The following is a 22,966-nucleotide window of genomic DNA, read 5'->3' as shown; positions in this document are numbered from 1 at the left end:
ATGGATTTGCAGCAACCCTCCCCTCCCTCATCTCCTTCATCTTCTCCTTCTTCCTCCCCTCTCCGAATCCCTCTTCCCTCCAAAACATCCGCACCTTCCGTCAATCCCACCCTTCGGAATCTCCACAAACCCATCGATCCTGTCCAGCATGCCGTCACCTTCAACCCCACCTACGATCAGCTCTGGGCTCCCATCTACGGCCCACCCCACCCCTTCGCCAAAGATGGCATCGTCCAGGGCATGTGCAACCACAAGCTCGGCTTCGTTGAGAATGCTGCAATCGAGCCGTTTGTCTTTGACGAGCAGTACAACACTTTCCACAAGTACGGGTACGCCGCCTATCCATCTGCCTCCGCCTGCTATAATTACGTCGGTGACCTTGATGCCCTGTGGGAGAACGACGCTATCTCGGTGTATAACATCCCACAGCACGAGCAGAAGAAACAGAAGCTTAAGAAGAAGGCGTTGGAGAGTGAGGAGAATGAGGATGCCGAAGTAGGGCCCAGCGTTGAAAACCCTACATCGCAGGAGTGGCTGATGAAGAATCGGAAGAGCCCGTGGGCTGGGAAGAAGGAAAGAGTGCAGATAGAGCTTACCGAGGAGCAAAAGAAGTACGCAGAAGAGTATGCTGAGAAGAATGCTGAGAAGAAGGCTGAGAAGGAGAGAGGTGGGGGCAGGGACAAGCCCGAATTTGCTGACAAGAGCACTTTCCACGGGAAAGAGGAGCACGACTATCAGGGGCGGTCGTGGATTGCTCCCCCGAAAGACGCGAAAGCCACAAACGATCATTGCTACATTCCCAAGCGGTGGGTCCACACGTGGAGTGGGCACACAAAGGGTGTCTCGGCAATCCGGTTCTTCCCAAAGCATGGGCATCTTCTCCTCTCAGCAGGCATGGATACAAAGGTCAAGATCTGGGATGTATTCAATTCAGGCAAGTGTATGCGTACTTACATGGGTCACTCGAAGGCGGTCCGTGATATCTCCTTCTCGAATGACGGGACCAAGTTCTTGAGTGCCGGCTATGACAAGAACATCAAGTATTGGGATACAGAGACAGGGAAGGTGATCTCGACTTTCTCTACAGGTAAAATTCCTTATGTGGTAAAGCTTAATCCAGATGAAGATAAGCAAAACATACTCCTCGCGGGTATGAGTGATAAGAAGATTGTTCAGTGGGATATGAACAGTGGAGAAATCATGCAAGAGTATGATCAGCATTTGGGTGCAGTAAATACTATTACATTTGTGGACAACAACCGGAGGTTTGTTACTTCGAGTGATGACAAGTCCCTCCATGTTTGGGAGTTTGGGATTCCAGTTGTTATTAAGCATATTAGCGAGCCTCACATGCATTCAATGCCTTCTATATCGCTTCACCCCAATTCAAATTGGCTCGTGGCGCAGAGTTTAGACAATCAGATTCTCAGCTATAGCACAAGGGAGAGGTTTCAACTCAACAAGAAGAAGAGGTTTGCAGGGCACATAACTGCAGGCTATTCATGCCAGGTGAATTTTTCACCTGATGGACGGTTCGTCATGTCTGGAGACGGTGAGGGCAGATGCTGGTTTTGGGATTGGAAGAGTTGCAAAGTCTTTAGAACTTTGAAATGTCACGAAGGGGTTTGTATTGGATGTGAGTGGCATCCATTAGAGCAGAGCAAAGTTGCGACTTGCGGCTGGGATGGCATGATCAAGTACTGGTAAGCCTATTCACTAACTTGGTTTGATCCATTCCTTTCTTGCTATGGAGAAATTATTTCACATTCTTATTTCTAACAATAACTTGCATGTCAAAAAGTGTTGTTGTATTTACATAGTGCTGTAGCTTCTTTTTGACACTGTACATCTACACTAGTTAGGAGTAAATCATCGAATTGGTTAGATATAAACTAATAACACCCCCTTCTATGATTCCATTGTGTATACATATAGATGCATTGACTTTCTATTTCAGACGTTCACTGTTCTATTTTAAAACAAAATCAGCTATACACACATGTAATTTGTTTGCATTTATCCATATATCATGTATCTACATGCATAACAATAACAGCTTTTTTTAAATTTTTGTTCAGAGGGAGCGACATGTCATACCGTACCCTATTCCACTAAATTTGTATCATGATGCAGTCCAAGTGTTAAAATAAATTGATGAGATTTGATTCCATTGGATGCAAAAATCTTGTGTTTTTAAACATGAAGAGATAAAGAAGCTTGCAAATCTCTCAAAGAAATAATAAATAAATAAATAAAGAAGCCATTGCAATTGCCAGAAATTGGTGGTGGATTAGAGCCATTGCTTTAACCATTCCAATGTGCCACACGTGTCATCGTCAACCTTCAACATCCCCATATGTGCTACATTTCAACCTTCAAGCACCTCACGTGTTTCAATGTGCACATGTGCCACCTACCATCATCCATCTTCAAGCACCCCGTATGTCCCATTCACCCTTCAAGAGCCCCACGTTTGTCAATGCGCACATGTGCCATGTGCCACTGTCCATCTTCAAGCACCCCACATATGGCACATCTGCCGATATCAACCTTCAAGCTATCCACCGCATTCCACATGTGCATATGTGCCAATGTACACGTGCAACATGTGCCAAATAATCCTTCCATACCCAGAGTGTTTGACAAACAGCTTGCAGGATATAGTCTACTCAAGAAAGGCTATCCAGTTTAGACTGTCCCGGATAGCCCACCAGAGGCAACCTTTTGATTCATCCAAATGGGTCCTAGGCTTAGTCAATATTTGAACTTATATTTTACATGGTTAGCAAGTACAACTATGGTAAAATGAATAAGTACATGTGGAGCATGAGAGGGCAGGATTAGGTACAAAGGACATTTCTAGAAGCCCCACTCATGTTTTCCATGATGAAACATGGCATAGCAGGCAGACCATTAAGTTTGTAAGAACATTTTTTTCCATTTCCTAAATATTCAGCGGTTCCTGTTTGTCTGTGAAATTGAGAGAAATAATCAACATTTTTAGTGAACCTTCCAGATCTTTATCACAATGTTGTCCACAATGAGGACTATGTAACCTTGTTTCCGAATACTTCAGTTGTGCTGCATATCATTCTCATTCCACAATGGTTTGCTGCGCATTTTGCTTCAGTATATGAGCTAGATGTCTTGGTTGGAGCAGTGTTACCTAAATCTCCAACCTGGTATGTTTTCCATTTTGAACTGCGTGATTTGGATTATGGGTCATCTGCAATTCTATTGCTACTTTTACGAACTGAAATGATAGTTCACACTCTTTGTGATGATTAAGTTGTATTGTAAATTTATACTAGTAGATATGGCTCGTGCAAAGCATGTGGAGAGAGGAGTGGTTTGGAAGGTGTGGAAGGGGTGGAGAAGCAGTTGTAGAAGGGGAGTAGAGGTGTACACCGAGTCGAGCTGGCCTCAGCTTGACTAGGTTCGGTCAGCAGCTATCCCCGGCATTGGGGGAGAAACCAAAATTCAGATTGATTTAACAATCCAAACCTGGGATTAATAAGCATTTGTTTGTTGAAATTTCAACCATTGATTGTTTTCTTCTCGACCATTCACTAAATATTCACCAATCAGCCAGTTATTAAAGCAATCAATGTAATTTTCTTCTTGATAGCCATCAATCAGGGCCAAGAATCTTTATGGTTTATTTTTAGTTTATTGTATGCCATGTGTACAATTTCACAATTTGTGTCCCAACCACTGTATTCAGCCAAAGTTAAAAAGAAAAAAAAACTTGCTGTAAAAGGTAGGAAAGCATTGTCAGTAGGACAGATGGCTTCCTCATAAATTACCTAAATGCCCTTTTGGTTTAACACCCTTCCCATGTCATATCATTCATAGTTTTAGCAATTCAAAAAACTAATTGCGTGAAATTTTTTGCCCCTGCCTACTCTTGTCACATATAGTAGAGCTTTAGAATGTGGAGATTTATACCGTGATTTATGCAATAGCATGCATATAATATAAAGTACTACATACTGAAGTAATGCACCATGTATTGTTTCCATATGAGAGGTGTTTGGGTATGGAGAGAGAAGTCCCGTCTTTTTGGAACTCTGAAAGATACCTCTGATGTTCTGATCTTAGATGAGTCTGTGGTCTGTCACTCTCATGCGATTGTGGTTTCATGAGTCATGATAGGCAATGGTTTTTGTGTCTACTTGTCTTTGATGTGAACTTCTATATGAGGCACGCACATAAGCCGATTTCATTCTTGGATGTAGTAATCAAAGGGATAGAAAAGATATTTTGAAATGGAAAGAAAACACCTCTCCTTGGGAGGTTGAATCACTCTTATAAAAGCCGCTCATTTGAACCTTTTGTTCTAGTGTCTCTCTCTCTATCTCAGATGCCAACAGTAATGGCTAGGAGAGTGAATGATCACTTAGGAATTTCCTAGGGGAAGGGAGATGAAATGGCCAAATGGGTACAAGTTTCATCACTTAATTTGGAAGGATGTGTAGAAAACAAAAGGGAAGGGGGGAATTCTAGAATGAAATTGGGTGCTGCTACGAAAATGATGGTGGAGATACAGGGAAGCACTCGAGGCATTGTGGAAGGAGGTAAATCACTAAAAGTATGGCACTTTAGAAGGGGGTTGGGTAGTTCCCAGGGTTACCTCCAAGGGGTATGTGTTGGAGGCTTTTAAGGCAATTGATGAGATGGGAAGTGACAACGAGAGTATAGGAGCAACCTCTCTAGTATGGTTGGTGTAGCTTTTGATAAATGTATTTAGCTCCTTGTGGTAAAGGCAAAAGGTGCTTTAGTCGAATCCTTCTCAATATTGTCGAATCGCATATGTGATCATGTTCGATCACATATGCCTATGCGCATATGTGATCGCACAATCGCATATACGACTGCATTTTTTTTTTTTTGGAAAATTTTAAAAAAATCGAACAATATGGGAAAATTAAAAATAAAAAAATAATAAAAAAAAAGAAATTAAGGAGAACTTTCCTAAGTTAATTGATAACTGATTTTACATATTTAAAATACATTTGAGAGAAATAAAATCAATTAAACATCAAGTGCTTGAATCTTGATCTTCCAACTTCCAAGAGAGAGGGAATGTAGGGGAGAGAGAGAGAGATTAAGACCACTTGGAAGTAGGAAATATGAGAGAGAGAGAGAGAGAGAGAGAGAGAGAGAGAGAGAGAGAGAGAGAGAGAGAGAGAGAGAGAGAGAGAGAGAGAGAGAGAGAAATGTAAGAGAAGACAAGAGTAAGAGAGTTTTGGGGTGAGAATATTGCGAATGGAGGAGGTTTGGAAGCCTTTTTATAGGCAAAGAGTGTTTTTTTTTTTTTTTTTTTGCAAAAAAAAATAATGTGCCAACCTTTGGCTACATATTCTGTCGCACATGACAAGATTGATCCTTCTAAGCTACGTACACCTATCCAACTGGAAAGGCATAAAAGTTATGGACTGTTATGAGCTGATAAGGGGTTCTATTGTATGGAATGCTATCCGCGGCATAAATCTCAAGGACATGGAAGTGATGGAATTTGGGAATCTTATGGCCATTCTTAATGATATCTTTATTGATGTGAATTTTGAGGATTGGAAGATGTGGGAAAGTAAGCTGACAACGAATTTACATCTAAGGCTCTCATTCGAGTAATATGTCCTCATGATGGGTTGTCATAGGAAATAAAATCTCAACCTCTGAAAGTCTTAAAAAAAAAAAAAAAAAAAACTGATGGCTTTTCCTAGCATCTGTGCCATATGTTGTAACGATGAGGAGATGATGGATCTTTGTTTCTTCACTAAAAGATTGCCCGAGCAGTTTGGTGTCATATCTTTACTCTCTTTGGTGTACATTTGTTGACTAATGCAGTCAAAGACTTAGGCGGGTGGCCAGAGGGGTCATTACATAAAGGAAGAATTTTGGGGTATATGACATCCTTTGCGATTACTGGGTTTGTGGAAGGAAAGAAACAGAAAAATCTTTTCGTGACTAAGAATCTCTTTGATTATTGATTAGGCTTCTGACATGCTGGAATGTCAGTGAATCTCAAAGGTTGACATCTTTCAAGTATGGAGAGTGGGCTTTCAAGGTGGCTTGGAGTTGAAGCCAGTGGTGTTTGCGGGAGTAGCCTACCCCTGCCTTTCTTTAAGTGAGAAACTAAGAGAGGTACTCTCAAGGTAAATCAAGTCCCTCCAAAACAGGAGGCTTACTGAAAAATGATGAAGGCAAGGTGCTGACGGCCTTTTCCAGGTCTCGTGAAATTGATGGATTGGCCAAGGTGAAGCTCCTTACACTATGGTAAGGTCTTTGGGTATCTCTTTGTCGTGCAGTGGAAAATTAGTAGTGGAAGGGGAATCTCAGCAGGTAGAGAACTGTGTTTTGGGTGTATTTGGCCCTTGGGGGCTTAGTTCTTATATCCTCGAGAATAGATCTCTTGTTCAATCTTTAGGTGCACATGTTTCTTTACCTCGAAGGCAGCAAATCAGGTGGCCGATAGATCAGTTATTGAGGGAATGACAAGAGAATCAGTTGTCACTTTGCATCTTTTGTATTCTTCTTTTGTTTTCTCTTCATTGCGTGGAGTAGATCATGTTTTGTCTTAAGCCCACTTTAGAACCAAAATCAATCTAGGAAGACAAGAAACAAGAAAAGGAGTTTTGATAAATTGGGTAAGAGAGCCCCTACTTAGTTTTAGGCAGAATAGTTGAACTATGCCTTTGAAGACTACAGAACCTCAAAGTCCAAGATGAATGTTCTAGAAAAGCAGCACATAAATTCTTAGAAACTTATACGCAACTTGAACAATCCAACTTCCATACTATGGAAGAAGGCATCTATGTAATAAACCATTTTCTTAGGATGACACTAATAGTCAAGGATCGTATTGAAAGTCGTATACTCATATTCGATCATATGCCACTGCTGAAAATTTTAAATATTCTTCCTCCTTCATGGGAACCTATTGTAATAGCTCCGTAAGATTCTGCCCAAGCATTCCAATGCTTAAGTCTTAATTTGTGTACTAATGTACAAGTCCAACTGTCCTAAGCTGGCCTAGGCCAGGCCCTGAGCCTACCACTTTGGCCTAGGTTCAGCTTGAGCTAGAGGCCCACTGATCAGCTAGGGCCTAGTATGATGGGGCATCATTTGCTTAAGGACTTGACAGGCTGGCCAACCCAATCCAACTAAGTTAATTTGGTCAGTCTGAGCATATGGCTAGCAGGCTGCGCCGAGCTTGGGCACAGCTTCTTATCTTACAGGAGAAGTCTCGAATCAACAATACTTCACCGACCATTTGCTGTCAAAATGTGATAGAAAAAGAGAGGAGAATTGATAGAAAACAATGTGAATTTCTCTTATAATGAGACTTGCTGAGCAGAGAGCGCAAATCAATCTAAGAAATAGTCAATAGAATAGATAGAAAGGATGACCATCTCCATGGCAGAGGCTCACATTGACAAGACTCCCATGCCATCAAGGCCTAGCCAGTCGACATCCCTAACCCAGCTATCACATGAACTTCCTAATGGGCATGCAAGCAAAGCAGGGTTGTGGAGGCGCAGTTTCCAAGCATGATTCATACACCACGCTTGGAGGATCAAGCCCAAGTACATGTTTGCAACTACCAGGCACACTGCAGGGACCATTGTAAAGCAAAAAAAGCAAACACCCTGCTAACCAGATTGTCCTGAAATGAAGAATGATGAGAATGAGAAAGTGAAGTTTTCGTCTCTGAATCAGTGGTAGCAAACAGGAGAAGCAATGACTAATGGGTTGATGAACGTCACAAAGACACTCCTTTCTAGGAGAACATGTATCGACCACGTATAGGTGTCATAAAACCAGATGTTGGCATGAGTTTTAAACATGAAGTGGATAGAAGAAGTTAATAAAGATACCTATTTTATGATTACTTGAGAGTAGTGAGTGCTCTCACTCTTGAACCCTAAATGTATCATGTGTGTTCGATGTTTCACATCATTTTCAGTTTTTTAATTCAAAAACTTCATTTTCTGCATGCATGATTTTGTTTTTCATTAATGGGAATTATGAACCAGAGGAATATATAAATCAAAACTGAAAACATAATCTTCTTGAGAAGTAATGACATGTGTGACTTTTTATTTTTTTAATATTCAGTGTGATATTACTGTTTTTTACTACAGCAAAGTTTGCTCATCCTGCAAGCTTTGTCAGCTCCAAAATTACCGTCTGACGAGGCAGATTGGAAAAAGATTCTAATGTTTTATAGCCATAACATTAAGGGGAAGTGCACAAATTGGTTATTGATAAAGTGACTTGCCAAAATTATGTGTCAATGACAAAGTTTGAAATCCGAGGTTGGATGCTGAAGGCTCTCACATCCTTTTAGGGTGACATGGTCTAGGAATGAGAATAAAATCAAAGGGACACATTGTTGGTTGGTTTCCTTTTTCTAGTGGCAACAAATACAAAGATGAGGTTGCATGCAATGTGTCAGTGGATGCTTATTTTGGATTAGTTCGGAAGTTGTCTCGCTGCACTCAGAATCTTGTAGTTGGTGGAGAGAAAATCCTGACACCCTTAACAAGGATAGGAAAAGGTCATGTAGGAAGCTGATAAAGGAGGAGAAGAAGATTTCAGGGTTAGTTGTAGTAAGCATGGAATGTTGGACTGTTGAAGCCACCGGATAATAATGCTCTAAAGCTAAAAGATCTGGGTTTCTTCTAGGTTGAATTTCTTTATAGTGTAACTAATGCCTATATTTCGAAGAAGTTGATCGTGGACTGTTGTGGCAAACCCAAGTGTAGGGCTGCGATTTAGTAATATCTCGGTGAGACCGAGGTCGAATCCATAGGGACTTACCTTGTACGTTTTCTAAAATAAATTAGAATTAGAACTAGAATTTGAATTAAACTAGAATTTGGAGGAAGAGAGATTAATTATGAATGAATTTAACAATAATAATGAAGAACTAGAGTGCCAAGGATCCACATGTAGCTATTGGGATGCTACTTGATTAAGCAAAATACAACTGGAATCGAAGTCCTATCTTATCCAGTTGGATGATATATCATTAAAAACTTAGAAATCTGAATTTCCTATGACATGATTCCCTCATGAAGCATTCATGTGATGATCTCAGCAAATCCAACCATCCACCATGCCATAGACTATGATGAATCATGAATTTTATAGATCACACACTTCTCAAACAGATTAAGAAGATAGTCAAAGCTATCACAACATTTATTGTAATTTGAGTCACAATAAATCATAGAAAAACAGAAAATATTCCTTTTATTCAAACCATAAATCAATAGGAATTCATCATATACATGAATCGAAGCAAAGTTAGCATTAAAATAAACTACAGCTTCACCCCTTAGCCCTAGCTAAGAGATTTAGCTCATCCTAGACATGATTAAGCTAAAAACTCTTAATAAAAGCATATAAAAAATAATTAGAGAGAGAAAAGAACCCTAGGAGGCTGCTCAACCCTTTGCTCCACTCCTCTAACCCTAATTCCTACCTAGAACCCTATGAGAAGCTCATATATATATATATATATATATATATATATATATATATATATAGTGTTGCCCGATTGACTTTGGAAACCACCTCAAATTTACGCACTTTGCGCATCTTCGATTGCACCTTCGATGGCATCGAACGAACTGTCTTCGATGTCATCGAAAATCGTCTAGAACTGTCTAGTGAGTTGAGCCCGAAATTCCTAAATTGTCGATGCCATCAAAGTAATTTTGATGCCGTTGAAGTCTATTTTTGAAATTATTTCAGGACTTTCTCTTTTTAGACTCGGAGTTTCAGAATATGATTTTTCTGGCCAATTTTCAGAATTCCTTTTCTTCACTTCAAATCTTCGATTCTCTTCATTCCTCACTTGGTTTCCTTTGATCTTTGACAATTGAATTTTTCATTAATGACTTCCGAATCTCAAATTCTTCATTATCTTCTTTTAAGCTCTAAATTCATCCTTTTAAGCGCATATTCATCGTAGGCTTCCGAATCACCTCGCATGACAAAAACGTATATTATTAAATTAAATTATCAATTAAATACTAGGAAAGCTAATGTAATTGATGGGTTAAATATGTAATATATGAGTCCCAACACACCCCCCAACCAACATTTTGCTAATCCCGAGTGAAACATGCGAATACAAAAATTCTTAAAGTCTTAATTCAAATCTCCCTTAGATAACAAGTTTTATATAATTATATACATGTGAATGTCATTCAAAGGCATGAGAGTAAATCAAAGTTGATCTAGATCCTATCATCAGCAGTAAACAAATGAAGTAAGATCTCTTATATTACCTAATCAATAGAATATTTCAAAACATCAAGATTCTAGACTGTTTAGTGATATCTAACTTTATGACTCAATGAAAATTGTTTTCTTTCATAATGTTAGCCATACTCATTACCTTCAAGTGGGCAGCTTACACAAGCACTGATTTATAACTTATCTTCCTAATTTCACTTATTTTCTACCTTTTATTTTTTGCATCGGTGACTTTTGCCCTTTTATTTCTTCTTTTTATCAATTTTTCATTGCATGTACATAAAGTAGGTGGGCCAACTTTGATCTTACTGTTTTCTAGCTGGTTTACTTCTTCTTTTAATATCTTTAGGATGATAATGATCTCCAGACTTGCTCACTATTTACTTTTAAGTAATTAATATACTATCACTAGAGAGTGAATCGATTTTAATAATTAAAAAGTTAGATGTGGATTGTGAGTTAGACTCAATTAATGTTCTAAAATATTTGATTAATTAACTAACTAGGAGAACCTAAACATATGTCTACTAACTAATATAGTTCCTAGATTCCAATGTTTTACTTTGACATCTTATCACAAAACTCAACATGTGTTCAATTCTTAAAAAAATTTGCTTTCCAAAGGAGTTTTGACAATTTTTTTACAAAATTTTGAAAATTAGACATATCTAATCTCACCCCCAAACCTGAAATCTACGTTGTCCTCAATGTAAGAAATAAGCAATAAAGTCAACATGAGTCAACATGAGACGAATAATAAAAGAGAGATGAGTTAGAAGTACCCGAGAAGGAAGAATGCAACGATAGTCAGTCTTTAAAAAATAATGGGTTAGCAAAGATAAGCACGAATAACTGAAGCAGAAAGCAATAAACCTAACTATACTTCCATCAGACTAGGAAGTCAATCCTGATACATAGGATCAGTCAGAGGGATGAACATATCCTCTGAATCAAACTTCTTAACGAATGGCTTGAGACAATGACCGTTCACTTTGAAGATATTGCCATTCATTGGATTCTTTATCTCCATAGCCCCGTGAGGATAGACAGTTATAACAATGGAAGGGCCGGTCCAACGAGAGCGAAGCTTACTTGGAAAAAGATGTAATCGAAAATTATACAAAAGAACCTTTTGACCTTGTGTGAATGATTTCCGAAGAATGTTCCTGTCATGGAACACCTTCATTCTGTCCTTGAAAATTCTCGAGTTCTTGTATGTATCGTTGCGGATTTCTTTTAGTTCATTCAACTGAAGTTTGCACAGCGAGCCGGCGTTGCCAAATTGAAGTTTAAAATTTTTATTGCCCAGTAGGCTTTATGTTCCAGCTCCATAGGCAAGTGGCAAGCCTTTCCGTAGACGAGTCTAAAGGGAGACATTTGAATGGGGGTCTTGTAAGCTGTACGGTAAGCCCATAAAGCATCGATCAATTTGATGAACCAATCTTTGCGATCGGGGTTAACCGTTTTTTTCAGAATTTGTTTAATTTCCATGTTGGAAATTTCTGCTTGACCGCTTGTCAGTAGATGATAGGGAGTGCTTACCTTGTGTGAGATGCCATATTTCTTCATTAAGGTCTCAAATGACCTATTGCAATGTGACCCTCCACTTATGATGGCTCAAGGTGTTCCGAATCGGGAAAGAATGTTTTTTTTTTTAATAATCGAATCACCGTTTGATGATCATTGTTTCGGCATGGGATCGCCTCGACCCACTTGGTAACATAGTCCACTGCAAGTAATATATAAATTTTTCCGAATGATTGAGGGAATGGTCCCATGAAATCAATGCCCCAGCAATTAAATGCTTCAATAATTAGAATGGGGTTCAATGGCATCATGTTTCGATGGGACAACCCTCCCAATTTTTTACAACGCTTACAAGCTTTGCAAAACTCATAAGTATCTCTGAACATTGTGGGCCAGTAAATGCCGCACTATAAGATTTTGGCCATGGTCTTTTTAACAGAAAAGTGACCACCACAATTCTGAGAGTGACAAAAGGAGATTACGCTTTGATGTTTGTTGTTAGGCGCACATCTCCTTAGAATTTGGTCTGGGCAATATTTGAATAGGTATGGATCATCCCATATAAATTTGCGTACCTCAGTGTAGAATTTCTTCTTATCTTACGCAGTCCAATGGATCGACGTGAAACCTATAGCAAGATAATTTGCAATGTTAGCAAACCAAGGTAATTGGGAAAGTTTAAACAATTGTTTGTTAGGGAACATGTCATTTATAGGTGTCGTCTCAAGGGAATCGGGTAGGTCAAGTCTTGAGAGATGGTCAGCCACTACATTTTCTACTCCTTTTTATCGCGTATTTCAATGTCGAATTCTTAGAGTAGTAGGATCCATCTTATCAAATGAGGCTTGGTATCCTTCTTAGAAAGAAGGTACTTCAGTGCTGCATGATCGGTGTAGATGATCTTGAATCCGATCAAGTAGGACTTAAATTTGTCCAAAGCGAACATTACGGTTAAGAGTTCCTTTTCTGTAGTAGAGTAGTTCACTTGGGCAGAATTTAGAGTTCTACTCGCATAATAAATTACATAGGGCTTCTTTTCCTTTCTCTGGCCTAACGCTGCCCCAAGCATAATCAGACACATCACACATAATCTTAAAAGGAATATTCCAATCGGGTGGTCGCATGATATGAGCGGTGGTCAACATAGCCTTGAGCTTAGAGAAAGCTCCTTGACATTCGTCGCTCCACTTGTATGGAATATCCTTTTGTAAGAGATTACATAAAGGACGAGAGAGATGACTAAAGTCCGTAATGAATCTCCTATAGAATCCAGCGTGTCCTAGAAAGGATCGTACGTCACGTATGCTTTTGGGTGGAGGTAGGTTAGAGATTAAATCAATTTTAGCCTTATCCATCTCAATTCCCTTGGACGAAATTATGTGTCCAAGAACTATTCCCTTGGGAACTATGAAATGACATTTTTCTCAATTTAGCACAAGATTTTTCTCTTCGCATCTTTTCAGCACAAGTTTAAGATATTCAAGGCACTCGTTGAAAGATGAACCGAAGACAAAGAAATCGTCCATGAAGACCTCTAAATATTGCCCCGCCATATCTGAAAATATGCTCAACATACAGCGCTGAAACATAGCAGGGGCATTACACAGTCCGAATGGTATCCTTCGATAAGCAAAGGTGTCAAAGGGGCATGTGAATGTTGTCTCTCCTGATCTTCAAGGGATATCTCTATCTGATTATAGCCTGAATACCCGTCCAAGAAGCAGTAGTTGGAATGACTAGCTAACCTTTCTAAAATTTGATCAATGAAAGGTAAAAGAAAGTGGTCTTTCCTTGTGACAGTATTCAACTTTCTGTAGTCAATGAACATCCTCCAACCAGTAGTAACTCTAGTTGGCATGAGTTCATTATTGGCATTGGCTATGATGGTGATTCCGGACTTTTTGGGCACCACCTGTGTAGGACTCACCCATTGACAGTCCGATATCAGGTATATAATACCCACATCCAACAACTTAAGTACCTCAACCTTAACCACTTCCTTTATGCTTGGATTTAAGCGATGATGTGGTTGTCGTGAGGTTTTCGCATTTTCTTCTAAGTGAATGTGGTGAGTACAAATCAAAGGGTCAATTCCCTTGAGGTCTGCAATCGTCCATCCAAGGGCTTTCTTATGTTCCTGGAGAGTAGAAATGAGCACACTCTCTTGTTTTTCATTAAGGTGGGAAGAAATCACTACCGGATATGTCTCGTCTTGACCTAAATAAACATATTTAAGATCAATGGTCAAATGTTTTAGGTCAAGCTTTGGTGCCTTGAGACTAGACGGTAGAGGCATAGTATTGGTTTGGGGCAAAGTCTCAAATTGTGGCCTCCATTGGTTAATTTTAAGTACCGGTGTCGTATCAAGCAAGGCATCCATCTCCCTAATCATGTCATCATCTAAATCAGGAGAGTGGGCCAAGCACTTCTCCAAAAGGTCAGAGTATAGAGTCGAAAGTGTTCTATCTTCCATGAATGAATTGATTATGTTAATGTCATGGGTATCGTCAACATCCTCTGATTGTTTGCTTATATTGAAAAAAATTTAAGCTCCAATGTTATGTTCCCAAAAGATAAGTTTATAACTCCATTTCTACAATTGATGATGGCATTTGATGTAGCTAGGAATGGGTGACCAAGAATGACGTGAATCTGAGTGCTCGCATTCATGATAGGCTGAGTATCCAAAACGATAAAATCCACTGGATAGTAGAATTTATTGACTTGGACCAACACATCCTCAATCATCCCTCTCGGTACACGAACCGATCGATCAACAAGTTGTAGCGCGGTTCGTGTGGGTTTTAATTCACCTAGACCCTGTTGTTCGTAGACCGAGTACGGGATCAGATTTACAGTTGCCCCTAAGTCAAGGAGTGCATGTTCAATCCAATGATTCCCAATTACACAAGTGATGGTTGGGCTACCGAGATCTTTGTATTTTTGTGGCACATCTTGCTTGAGGATGACACTCACTTTTTCTGTCAAAAAGATTTTTTTTTGTATGTTTTGTCGTCTTTTGATAGTGTATAGATCTTTTAGGAATTTGGCATATGAATGAATTTGTTTAACGACATCCAATAGAGGGATATTGATTTTCACCTGTTTAAGCACTTCCAAAATATCTTGAGAATCGGATAGAGGTTTTGGTGCAATCAACCGCTGGGGGAATGACGCAACTGACTTGTATGCTCTTTCCGACTCTTCCTCTTGTGGAGTAGTGCTAGGTTTATCACTCTCAGTTTTTTCCGAGTCCTTAGGCAGTTAGGCTTTTCAGCCCTTACCGGAATAGTTTTGTCAATTGCCTTTCCAGTTCTAAGAGTGGTGATAGACTTAGCTTACTCTATGTTATGCGAAGAGCTCAGGTCACTTTTTTGACATTGTGGTTTTGGATCGTGTAGAGGTTGAGCTGGAAAAGTCCCATTCTCCTCAATCGCTAAGTGTGACTCAATCATATGTATGACTTTAGTAAGGTCTTGGAATGCTTGTAATGTGCCTTGGTTGAAGAGCTCTTGGTTTTGGATGTGCTTTAGAACTGGATCCTCTTAAGGTTTCCTTTGATTTAAGAGTTGAGTAAGGGCCTCTTGAGGGTTGACTGTTTGTTCGTTCCTCCAACCGAAGTTTGGATGGTTCTTGCAGTTGGGATTGTATGTATTTGAGATGGGTCCGCTGAATGGTCGTTGGTAATTGTTTACGGCGTTTGATTGTTCGTTCAGTAGCTCTTGAAAAGCAGGAATTATGGGACAATCCTGCGTTTCATGTATGTTGCTAACACAAATACTGCAAACAAGTTCCCCAACCTCCTTAGGTTTGACAGTTTCCACCTTCTTAAGTTCCGTGGCCTCGACTTTCCTTGTGAGATTGGCCACCCTTGCACTCATGTCGTCTTCTTCTTTTAAGATGTACATTCCTCCTTTCTCTCTTGATTGAGTAGGCTTAAACGTGGTGGGTCTTGGGGAGGTGTCCTATGATTGCGTGTTCTCTGCAAGTTGATCAAAATAGTCCCACGCATCATCGGCCTCCTTGTTCATGAATTCACCGTTACACATCATCTCTACAAACTAGCACATTGGCGAAGTCAGTCCGTTATAGAAAAAGCTTATTACCCGCCAGAGTTCATAGCCATGATGTGGACACGAATTCATGAGGTCCCTGAACCTCTCCCAGCATTAGAAGAAGGTTTCTACCTCTTTTGGGGTGAAGTTCATGATTGCCTTAAAGTATTTGTTTTATGAAACGGGAATAAGTTTTTAAGAAATTCCTGGGTCATCTCAGTCCATGTGCCGATAGATCATGGCTTTAAGGAGTGCATCCACGACTTAGCCTCCTCCTTCAGTGAGAAGGGAAACAACTTCAGTCTTACTGTGTCTTCAGACACGTTTGGAAAGTGCAATGTGGCGACTAACTCGTTAAATTCTTTAATGTTCAAGTATGGACTTTTAAAGTCTAGTCCATGAAATTTAGGAAGGAGTTGTATCACTCCCGGTTTAAAATCCACGTTTCTTGCATTAAGTGGAAACACCATGCGGGAAGGTGTACTCACTACCGCCAGTTGTAAGTAATCTCGTAAAGTATGAGGCGGGAGAGCATGATGCACCTCTTTCTCATCTTGAACTTCCTTAACTGGATGTTGAGGTTGATTTGTAGCCATAACTTCAATTAACTCAGAGAATCTCAAATGGTGTCTAATCCGGTGATGGATAGACAACCCTTTGACTAATCCTCTTTCACTTAGAAGACGTAGATTGTTGTCACGGACCCACTTGGACATGAAACACTCTCATCCCTCAAGTTCTAAACAACTAACCCTAAGATCTATAAGAGGAAAACAACAACAAATAAGAAATCTAGAAATAAGAGAAAGTTGGAAGGAGGTTACCGAATTGGAGTTACTATGTTAACTGCTACAAAATAGAAAACTGGTTAGTTTCTTAAAAAAAATTCAAAAAACGGAGAGCAAAAATTAATCATATTCCTAACCTAATTCCAATACTAGTTAATCTCAGAAAAATGTAATCGAAGTCCTCGGCAACGGTGCCAAAAACTTGTTGTGGCAACCCCAAGTGCAGGGCTGCGATGTAGTAATATCTCGGTGAGACTGAGGTCGAATCCATAGGGACTTACCTTGTACATTTTTTAAAATAAATTAGAATTAGAACTAGAATCTGAATTAAACTAGAATCTGGAGTAAGAGAGATTAATTATGAATGAATTTAACAATAATAATGAAGAACTAGGTTGTCAAGGATCCACATGTAACTATTAGGATGATACTTTACTTGATTAAGCAAAATACAACTGGAATTGGAGTCCTATCTTATCCAGTTGGATGATATATCATTAAAAACTTAGAAATCTAAATTTCCTATGACATGATTCCCTCATGAAGCATCCATGTGATGATCCCGGGGAATCCAACCATCCACCATGCCATAGACTATGATGAATCACGAATTTTATAGATTACACACTGCTCAAACAGATTAAGAAGATAGTCAAAGCTATCACAACATTTATTGTAATTTGAGTCACAATAAATCATAAAAAAACAGAAAATATTCGTTTTATTCAAACCATAAATCAATAAGAATTCATCATATACATGAATCGAAGCAAAGTCAGCATCAAAATAAAGTACAGCTTCACCCCTTAGCCCTAGCTAAGAGATTTAGCTCATCCTAGACATGATTAATCTAAAAACTCTTAATAAAAACATATAAAAATAATTAGAGAGAAGAAAAGAACCCTAGGAGGCTGCTCCACCTTCTGCTCCACTCATCTAAACCTAATTCCCACGTAGAACCCTATGAGCAACCCATATATATAAGTGGTGCCCGACCGACTTTGGAAACCGCATCAAATTTACGTAGTCTGCTCATCTTCAATTGCACCTTCGATGGCATCGAACTATCTTCGATGTCATCGAAATCATCTAGAACTGTCTAGCGAGTTGAGCCCGAACTTCTTAAATTGTCAATGCCATTGAAGTAACTTCGATGCCATAGAAGTCTATTTTTGGAATTATTTTAGGAATTTCTCTTTTTAGACTCGGAGTTTCAGAATATGATTTTTCTAGCTAATTTTCAGGATTCCTTTTCTTTACTTCAAATCTTCATTCCTCACTTGGTTTCCTTGGATCTTTGGCATGTGAATTCTTCATTAATGACTTCCAAATCTCCAATTATTCATTATCTTTTGAGCTCTAAATCCATCTTTTTAAGTGCAAATTCATCATAGGCTTCTGAATCACCTCGCATGACAAAAGCGTATATAATTAAATCAAATTATTAATTAAATGCCAAGAAAACTAATGTAATTGAATGGTTAAATATTCAATATATGAGTCCCAACATGGACTCTAAGGCCCAAATCAGTGGGCAAACTCCTATTTCGGGGCTTTTTAAATGGTTGGTTGCTAATGGTGGACACTGTATGTGTTTTTCTTTTGTTCTTTCTGTCCCCCCCCCCCACACACACACACAAAAATAATCACACATTTATTGAGAAAAAGGAGAGTTAAAAAGCAACGGCAAATAGCAGGGGTCATCATCAAGGTAACCTTGGTTGGAGAATTGGATGGTTTTTCATAACAATGCTGGAGAATACCCAGAAGTGTTGCTTGCCAAGAAAGAATTTCTCTGTTTGCCGCATCTATTTGTTTTTGTTCAGTAGACTAATTATTTAGGTGTGGCCACCTTTGAGGATGCTTTTGGCAAGTAAAGGCAATGATTTGGGGAACAATGTTAAATACATGCCATGCTGTGGCTCCTATAATAACTTGGAATCATTCATTGCTATTCTGTTTGTTGACCATTAATGAAGAAACTGGATACTGATTTATGAAGGTATGGTGCCCAACATCTCTGATGTAATCAGCCTGACAATATATTCAGACTTGTTAGTCCTGAGGGTTATCAGCTTTGAGGTAAAGAACAGCCTTCTGTACTTCTCCAGAGTGCGAGGAGCAGTTTGGAAGAAGTTATAATCATCAGCAATGCATAGGAAATTGCTTCCAACAGAACATCACAATCAGTGTACAGCAGGCTTCACTATTCTTCAGTGATAGGCTCTCCAGTAATTTAATGTGTATGAGTTACCTTCTAGGATTCGCAGTGATGTGAAGAACGAAATTGATTCTACTTTCAGCCTTGAACCATTTCATCTTTGATTCTGTCACCAGATAATTTGTTCGGGGTGGAAAGCATTTTGCTTTTGCATATGGTGAGATGATGTAAGCCTGTGTTTTAAAATGAACACCGCTGCTGTAAGCCTTTAACAAAAACTTGATTTATTTTTATTTTATTTTTTATCATCAGGTATTCCAATTTACATACCTATATGGTGCTGCATTTGGATGTAGTAGTCAATTGAATTGCAAAAGTTCAACTTTACCATCATCATCTAAGCCTTGTCCCAATTACTTGGGTTGGCTACATGAATCCTATTCCACAATTCCACTCGGTCAAGGGCAATACATTCAGTTAGATCACAGGTCATCAAGTCTTTTCTGACTACCTCCATCCATGTCCTTTTGGGCCTTCCCCTCTGCCCTTTTAGAGCCTTCAACTTGTACCAAATCACTTCTATTCAGTGGTTCTTGGTCTCCGTTGCTCGTGACCAAACCATCTAAGTCTACTTTCCCTCATCTGACAACCTAGTGGTGCTACTCCAAGTTCCCTTGAATGCAGTTATTTCTAATTTTATCCTTCCTCATCTTGCCACTCATCCATCTTAACATCCTCATTTCAGGTACACTCAACCTATAAACATGTTGTTACTATAGTTCAAAACAAAAATAAAAAATAAATATGTTGTTCCTTAACTGCCCAACATTCTGTCCATAAAGCGTGGCTGGTCTTATAGCTATCTATAAAATTTCCCTTCCAGTAGTACACAATGATCACATAAAACTCTAGAGACACATCTCCATTTCCTCAACCGGCTGGAATTGTATGGGCAACATCCTTCTCAATCTCTCCACTCTCGTGAATTATTGACCAAGGTATCGAAAATGGTCAATTTGGGAAACTTCTTGGTCAGCAATCCTAACCAATTCCTCATTTCATTTCTGTCGTTACTAAAATTGCACTCTGTATATTCTTTTTAGTCCAACTAATTTTAAATCCATTAGATTCTAAATCGCCCCTCCATAAATCTAGCTTTGTGTTTGTACCCTCCCTCTTCTTGTCAGTCAAAACTATGTCATCTGCAACGAGGAAGTATCCACAATGAGGAAGTAGTCTTCAAATTGCAGTGACTGTCCTTTCCTGGGCAACTTTAAAGGTAATGCAATTGCAATTTTCTCTACTTTATTGGACTAGTAATTGCAATCCAATTTGTTTGCGTACCCAAGTGCATTTCTGCTTTAGCATTCTTCAGCTGAAACTTCCATAAACTTGAACATCTTGGTTGACAATGGTTTCCTTCTGATGGTGCTAGATTTAAAAGGAAAAAGAAAGAGAGAAAATAAATTGTGGTCAGTTGGGGAAGGAAATCCCCAAAAATTGGGATCAATACCTAAATACTGATTTTGACAGTCTCCACACCAGATTAGTGTGTAATAAGTGGCGCTCTCTCCTGCTTAATCACTAGTTTGCAATGCTTGAATAAAATAAACCGATTAATATCTGTGACTGAGTGGCAGCGCTGTTCGATGTGTGCTAACCCAACGTGGATGGATGGGGCCTGAGAAAATCAGGATAAAGAGGGGAAATTCCTTGCTAAACAGAGACCCTTAACAAATTCCCTTAGATCTGGAAATGATTGAATTGCAATTGTTTGTAGCATGTAAAGCTGCCATTACTGTGGGCGTGATGCTGGAACTGAACTGGCCCAGTTTCTCTAGTCTCCATGTTTGAAATGATCTATTGTTCTCCACCTTTCTTTTCACATGCTTTTTGGAAAGTCCAACCTTATGCTGCTAGAAAATGGTTTCTTGTTGTGTGCTGAAGTCTTCTTCTCTTTTAGTGACAAATCATTACTGCAACCATGTAGGAAATTCTATGATATTCTTAGCAACTCGATTAATTATTGAAGGTGTTTTTTCGTCCTTTCCTGTGGTGACTTGCAGGGACTAAGTTCATTATGGCACTGAACTGCTTGGTCTTACATCCACAGAAGACAATCGCTGACCGTTCAGATAGAAAGCCTGTATAATCCAGCGGCAGTGTTGTATGGACTCTACCCCAGACATATCATTATGGCATGCTTGCGATACCTTAGCCAGTCATCAGTTAAGGCGAACTTCATTTGTGCTGGCCCTAAAGCTCTCCATCCATTTTCTTGTAGTGGGGTTCACCTGGTTAAGTGGACTGGACAGCAACTAATGAATGAACCAGATGCCACCCAAGTGTCATGTTGGTGAAGGATGTTCCCTTGACTGAGCTTAACAACTTTACAAATAATGAATGAACCAGCACATCCTGTCCTCATGAGTGTGTGGTGAAGGCCGTTCCCTTAAACAGCCTAACAATTTTACAGAGCTGATTCTCATGGAATTTGTTTATGCAATGAGGGATGCTCTTTTTTTTCAGCCATGCTGCTGCAGACCCCAAATGCAAGTCCACCCACCTGCAATACTCCTTGTCTGAGGCAGTGATAGAAATGGGAAATTCCGCAGGCGTCGTGTAGGGCCTGTTTGATATATATATATATAGAAAATAAAAAATAAAAAAAGACATTATTTTCACCACTAATCACTGAAAATTGGGATTTTCACTGGTCAAAGAACTATCATCGACATTGGATCAACATACATTATTATATTTCAGATATGATATCATGTTCTCAAATTAGTCTTTGATTTAAAGAATTGTACATGATCATACTCAGGAGATGTTGGGTTTAGAATTTTATTTTTTGATTTAGAGAAAGACATATTCTACGCATCTCCTGACGAAATCCCAGTAACATAGATACAGATTCAGGTAACATCGTCTTGGTCCCCAGATCACATGCAAACCTACAATCCTATTTACTGCCTATAAGGCTGCAACTCGGGTGTGAAAGGCACAGAGGACACTTTTGGTTTAACCCATGGTTCCACGATTGGAGCAGGCACGACAATTGAACTCTTTTTACTCGATAGGTCATCTGCTCCATAATTCCCCTTCCAATTGTTGGGTGCAATGGCTTAGGAATCCAGACCATTACTTGATGGACCCACCAAGGACTGTGGGGTGGATGAAAATTCTTTCTGACTCAGATCTTTAGCCTACAAATAGACAGATGAAAAGTGAGCAAAAGTACACATTGAATAGAAAGTAGGCCAAAGATGAAAGGCAGAGGCCATCACATAAATGATCCAGATTTCAAAACATGTGTCCACCTGTATAAAACCTTGTGCCCTTTAACTCCTCTCTACTGTAGTGGAAACGCATCTCCCATCTTTTATAAGAGTCATTTTTACTCGATGGTACACCCACTGCAGTCTCCGCTTCTCGATGGTAGAATAGTACATAAGCTGCGGAGGACTTGATATCATTCTCACTAACGGGAGTAACACACTGGTCGTTGAAATGATACCATCTATCCTCTTCTATTATCTTCATTCCATATAGAAATTCAGCTGATTTATTAGTAAATTTACATGCACTGAAACAACAATACAGATGTAGTAAAATAAATTCAAATGAGTATGCAATTTACTTTGATATACGGCTGCCAATGGACCTGGCCTGGCAGGCACATCACAAAAAGGCCCGACTCAGCCTTAAGTTGGGGTTCAATGGAAAAGTTATAAAAACAAATCCCAGGCCCTGCTTGTTTTGGTGATCTAAATCATTCATATGTCAGTGGATGACTGATACCAGAGAATCCCAATCAGATGTGATGCTAAATTTTCATCGGATGGTTGAGATCACCTGAGGAAATATTGAGGCATGGCCCGCCCCATGATAGGACTCAAAAGAACAACGAAAGACGGGCCTCACTTATATCATTGCTAGGTTGAATACAGAGTGAAAAACAAACTTTTCCAAATTTCAAAAAGAAAAAACCACAAGTAATCTTGGCTTATAACTCTTTACCTTCGAATAAGCAGCATAGTGACCACCTCCACCCAGACATTTGTAATGGTTGTTCACAGCATAGAGATCGTATGTATGAGATTAAGCACTGACCATCCTTATCGATGTGCATTGGTTCATAGTGTAAAACCAGAACAAGT

At 39.3% G+C, this 22,966-nt stretch overlaps 1 protein-coding gene across 1 annotated transcript; it reads left to right on the top strand.

Moving 5' to 3' along the window:
• Window positions 1–21,494, top strand: LOC131223743 (uncharacterized). The gene is made up of 2 exons (XM_058219240.1): window positions 1–1,703; window positions 20,870–21,494. Exons 1-2 carry the CDS (start codon window positions 1–3, stop codon window positions 20,874–20,876), a joined length of 1,710 nt encoding a protein of 569 aa, XP_058075223.1. The 3' UTR covers window positions 20,877–21,494.
• Window positions 21,495–22,966: the final 1,472 nt, after the last annotated feature.

Source organism: Magnolia sinica, chromosome 13 (genome assembly GCF_029962835.1).
Source record: "Magnolia sinica isolate HGM2019 chromosome 13, MsV1, whole genome shotgun sequence".
In the NCBI taxonomy this organism is placed as follows: domain Eukaryota; kingdom Viridiplantae; phylum Streptophyta; class Magnoliopsida; order Magnoliales; family Magnoliaceae; genus Magnolia; species Magnolia sinica.
Note: the sequence above shows the minus strand (reverse complement) of the source record. Positions and strands in the feature narration are given on the sequence as shown.

What these genes read in the sequence shown, in the direction of transcription:
- LOC131223743 (XM_058219240.1), top strand. Translation starts at nt 1, where the DNA reads ATGGATTTGCAGCAACCCTCCCCTCCCTCATCTCCTTCATCTTCTCCT.